Source organism: Orycteropus afer, unplaced genomic scaffold, assembly GCF_000298275.1.
Source record: "Orycteropus afer afer isolate SDZICR_OR568_19922 unplaced genomic scaffold, OryAfe1.0 scaffold00211, whole genome shotgun sequence".
Classification (NCBI taxonomy): domain Eukaryota; kingdom Metazoa; phylum Chordata; class Mammalia; order Tubulidentata; family Orycteropodidae; genus Orycteropus; species Orycteropus afer.
In genome coordinates this window covers 2,876,040-2,881,045 of record NW_006921798.1, presented here as the reverse complement: position 1 = coordinate 2,881,045, position 5,006 = coordinate 2,876,040, and the positions used below count along the sequence as shown (strand labels likewise).

Genomic DNA, 5,006 nt, shown 5'->3' with positions numbered 1-5,006 from the left:
TGGTGGGTTTGAACCGCCAGCCGTCTGGTTAGCAGGCAAGTGTCTTAGCCACTATGCTACCAGAGCTCCCTCTTTAGCCATTAGAGAGATGCAAATCAAAACAACAATGAGATAGCATCTCACCCCAGCAATAATAGCAAAGTTCAACGAGACAGAAAATAACAAATGCTAACAAGGTTGTGGAGAGATTGGAACTCTCATACACTTCTGGTGAGACTGCAAAATGGTACAGCCGTTATGGAAAATAGTATGGTGTTTCCTTAAAAAACTAAAAATAGAAATACCATTTGATCCAGCAATTGCATTACTAGGAATATATCCTAAAGAGGTGAAAGACAGGACACGAACAGACATATGCACACCCATGTTTATCACAGCACAACTCACTATAGAAAAGAAATGGAAACAACCTAAATGCCCATTAACAGATGAATAGAAACCCAAACTATGGTATATTCACAAAATAGAATACTATGCAAAATTAAGGCAGTTCTGGTGGTGCAGTACCTAAGGCATTTGACTGCTAACTAGAAGGCTAGCAGTTCAAACCCACCAGCCACTCCTCGGAAGGAAGGTTGGACAATCTACTTCCATAGTAATACCTCCTCAGAAACCCAATGCAACATTAAATGCAACATTAAAGAATAGTGAAGAATACACGAATCATCTAACAATGTGGATAAATTTGGAGGACATAATGCTTGCATTTCTAGAAGTTCTCTGTTAACATACTGCTGTAACCATTTTCAAATTATCTTCAGTAAGATTTTACTTGTGTGTGATATTAATGATATTGCTTGATAATTTCCACATTCTGTGGGATCACCTTTCTTTGGAATGGGTACAAATATGGATCTCTTCCAGTCAGTTGGCCTTCCAAATTTCTTGGCATAGCCAAGGGAGTGCCTCCAGTGCAGTATCCATTTGTTGAAACATCTCAATGGGTATTCCATCAATTCCCGGAGCCTTGTTTTTTTGTCACTTCCATCAGAGCAGCTTCAACTTCTTCCTTCAATGCCATTGGTTCTTGATCATGTGCCACCTCCTGAAATGGATAATCATCTACCAATTCTTTTTGGTATAGTGACTCTGTATTCCATCCACTTCTATTGATCTTTCCTGCATCATTCAACATATTGCCCATAGAATCTTTCAATAGTGCAATTCAAGGCTTAAATTTTTTCCTCAGTTCTTTCAGCTTGAGAAATGCTGGAGTTGATTTTCTAACTCCAGGTCTTTGCATATTTTATTACGATAACTGACTTTGTCTTCTCTAGCTGCTCTTTGAAATCTTTTGTTCAGCTCTTCTATCCTGTCAATTCTTCCACCCACTTTAGCTACTCTCCACTCAAGGGCAAGTTTCAGAGTCTATTCTGACATCCATTATTGTCTTTTCTCCCTTTCCTGTCTTTTAAATGAACTTTTGCTTTCTTCATGGATGATGTTCTTGATATCATCCCACAATTCCACTGGGTTTTGGTCATTGATGTTCAATGCATCAAATCTATTCTTTAGATGGTCTCTAAATTCAGAAGGGATATATTCAAGATCATATTTTGGCTCTCGTGGACTTGTTTTAATTGCCTTCAACTTCAAGTTGAACTTGCATATGAGCAGTTGATGGTCTGTTCCACAATCAGCTCCTGGCCTTGTTGTGTCTAAAGATACTGAGCTTCTCCATCAGCTCTTGCCACAAATGTGGTCACTCTGATTCCTGTGTACTCCATCTGGTGAAGTCCACATGTATAGCTGTCGTTTGTGTTCTTAAAAACAGATATTTGCAACGAATAAGTCGTTGGTCTTGCAAAATTCTATCATGCAATCTCCAACGTTATTTCTGTCACCAAGGCCATATTTTCCAACTCCCGGTGATTCTTCTTTGTTTCCAACTTTTGTATTCCAGTCACCGTTGATAAGCAGCACATCTTGATTACATGTTTCATCAATTTCAGACTGCAGAAGTTGGTATAAGTCTTCAATTTCCTCAACTTTGGCTTTAGTGGTTGGTGCATAGATTTGAGTAATAGTAGCATTAACTGGTCTTCCTCATAGGTGTATGGATATTATCCTATCCCTGACAGAATTGTACTTCAGGATATGTCTTAAAACATTGTTTGTGATGATGAACGCCACACAGTTCCTCTTTAATATTTCATTCCCGGCACACCCATGTGTGATTATATGGTTGTCTGATTCAAAATGGCCAAACCACTCCATTTTAGGTCACTAATGCCTAGATTATCAGTCTTTATGTGTTCCATTTCATTTTTACAACTTCCAATGTTTCTAGATTTGTACTTTGTACATTCCATGTTCCAATTACTAATGGATATTTGTAGCTGTTTCTTGTCATTTTGAGTCATCCGCATCAGCAAACGCAGGTCTCAGAAGCTCTACTTTAGCCATATCATTAAGGTTGGCTCTATTCTGATGAGGCAGCTCTTTCCCAGTTGTATTTTGAGTGCTTTCTGATGTGAGGGGCTCATCTTCTGGCACTGGATTGGACAATGTTTCAGGGCTATTCATAAAGTTGTCCAGTAATAAATCAGATAGTTTTTCACTGCTACTCATAAAGCAATTTTTTTTTTGTTTGTTTGTTTGTTTTTCGCCACCTGTGTAAGAAAGTCCCTGGTTGTTTGAGTTTATGTGCTGTACTGCAAACTGGTAAGTTGGAGGTTTGAGTCTACCCAGAGGTGCCTTGGAAGAAAGACATGGTCATCTACTTTTGAAAAATCATTGAAAACCCAAGGAGCTTAGTGCTATTCTGACACACATGGGGTTGGCATAGCTGGAATAGACTCAATGGCAACTAATTTTTATCTGTATAAGGATGAAATTTCACCACCAAAAATGTGTCCCAGGGTAGCCAGAGTCTCAGGGCAAATATAAGAGAAATAAAGTACAGTTTCCTCTAAGACTGACTATAGCCCCTTTACTGCCAGAAAAGCATCTGAGTGATATTGGAAGCATTTACACCATCTTAGTAGTCAGAGGACAGAGTTAACTACCGTAAGCTGAGTAACTCAGTTTAGCTCTGTGATTAGAATGAAGAGGAAGGTGAATGTGTTGATGATTACGCTAGTGATAAAACGAATGGCTATCATGAGACGTGGGGTATTTGGGGAGGTGGGTAGCCTCTTTCTGGGCACTGTTCAGGCTCAATGTTAGAGTCTAGAGTCCCTGTTTTAGGTCTTTGAATTAGTTTAGTTACAGAAGTTTGTCTACAGGAAATAGTACTTAGAGCAAGCACTGAAATTTGCAATCATGTCCAAATATCTAACACCCATCTTTTAGATAACTTTACCATAATTTCAGCTAAAAACACAAGTCAGGTTTGTTAATCTTTGACACATTATGGCAATGCATAAAAATTACAACTGTACCCTCCTTATTATGTCCGACAAAAATTCATCTATGATGTGCTCAAAATCATTTCTTTCAGTTTTTTTTTTTCTCTTTCTACATTCAGCAAAGCAAGATCATACAGTCTGGCTTGACCATGGAAGCTCTCAAATATGACAGTAATAGTTTTAATTTGCTGGATGATTTCTCACAGCTGGCAATGGAAACTGTGATGGTTAATAGAAGCTACTTAGTGGCACTCCCCTTCAAATGGTGCCCAGGGCATGTGCCCTACCTGCTAAGCTTTAGCCTCTGTTTAATTATACCAAACAAAACAAAACAAAACAAAAAAACATCTGATCCTGTTTTAACTTGGCTGGATATTTTCCTTTATGCTTTGCTTCTCTGCATACTGACAATAGTGCTGGACGTGGTCACTCTTGCTCTCTCTGTAACAGGATTGTGTTTTCTTTTGGCAGGCAGCTCACTTACAGAGGCTCGTCCTCATGCCCCTGTCAGCCCTACTGGCCTTATTCCCAGGGCCTCAGAAACTGATCCAGAAACGCTATGACAAACTGCTGGATTACAACAGCTACCTGCAGCGGTCCACAGGAGATGAATCAGACTTGGCCAAAAAGGAGTATGAGGCCCTTAATGCCCAGCTTGTGGAGGAACTCAAGGTTTTCAACCAGGCTGCTCGGAAGATTCTGTTGAACTGTCTGCGCAGTTTCATCACCCTCTTCAGGGACCTGATGCTCAAGGCGCAACGGGTTTACTCCATAGTAATGCCGGTAAACACAGCATCAGCACCTGGCTACTCTGGCCTCCAGGATCCATTAGAAGCCACACCCATGCAAAACAAAGCCCTGTTCTCTGTGTTGTTTAGTTTTATTTTTTAAAAAATGAAGGTGAACAGTAGTCTATTCCTCCTTGTCTCTCTGCCCCACAAGCAGCTAAAAGAAAATTTCGTAGTTCAGGTTTACTGTGGCTTACACACATGTAATTCTTTTTGGAGAATTCCCAAACAAACAAACCCGTTGTCCTCAAATCCATTCTAACTCAGTCATATTTAATCTTTATGGAGGCAGAGTGCTGTATCTTTCTCCCACAGAGTGGCTGGTGGGTTGACCTTTCAATTAGCAGCCCAGCAAACTACTGAACAATCAGGGCTCCTTTCCTTTTGCAGATTACCTTTCAAATATAAAGCACCATTCAGTTTCACTCCATTCAGCCCTGCCCAAAGACACCTGCCTAATGCTACATTTAAGTTTCTCTGTATATATTTTATGTTCTATGTCTCCCACAAAAAAGGCCATCTTGGTGTAAAAACAAATAGGATATCTGTCAAATCATTTTTTGTTTTGCTTTTGTTTTTCTTTAAAGAAGAGAGACTTGGAAATATATTTTTATATATTAAAAATGTATAAAAATGTATCATATTATATAGAATTAATATAATATGCAGAATATCATAATATATGTAGTTGTTGTTGTTGTTATGTGCCGTCTAGTCGACCCTGACTCATAGTGATCCCTCCTTGGGTTTCCGAGGGAGTATCACTACAGTAGTAGATTGCCCCATCTTCCTTCCGAGGAGTGGCTGGTGGGTTTGAACCACCAGCCTTCTGGTTAGCAGTCAAGTGCCTTAGGCACTATGCTACCAG

At 39.6% G+C, this 5,006-nt stretch overlaps 1 protein-coding gene across 1 annotated transcript in view; it reads left to right on the top strand.

Moving 5' to 3' along the window:
• The window catches only part of ARHGEF38 (Rho guanine nucleotide exchange factor 38), a 257,682-nt gene that overhangs the window by 210,210 nt on the left and 42,466 nt on the right, over positions 1-5,006 (top strand). The window contains exon 10 of the mRNA XM_007948295.2: positions 3,822-4,133. Coding sequence (XP_007946486.1) covers positions 3,822-4,133 — 312 coding nt within the window. The remainder of the gene's footprint in view (positions 1-3,821; positions 4,134-5,006) is intronic.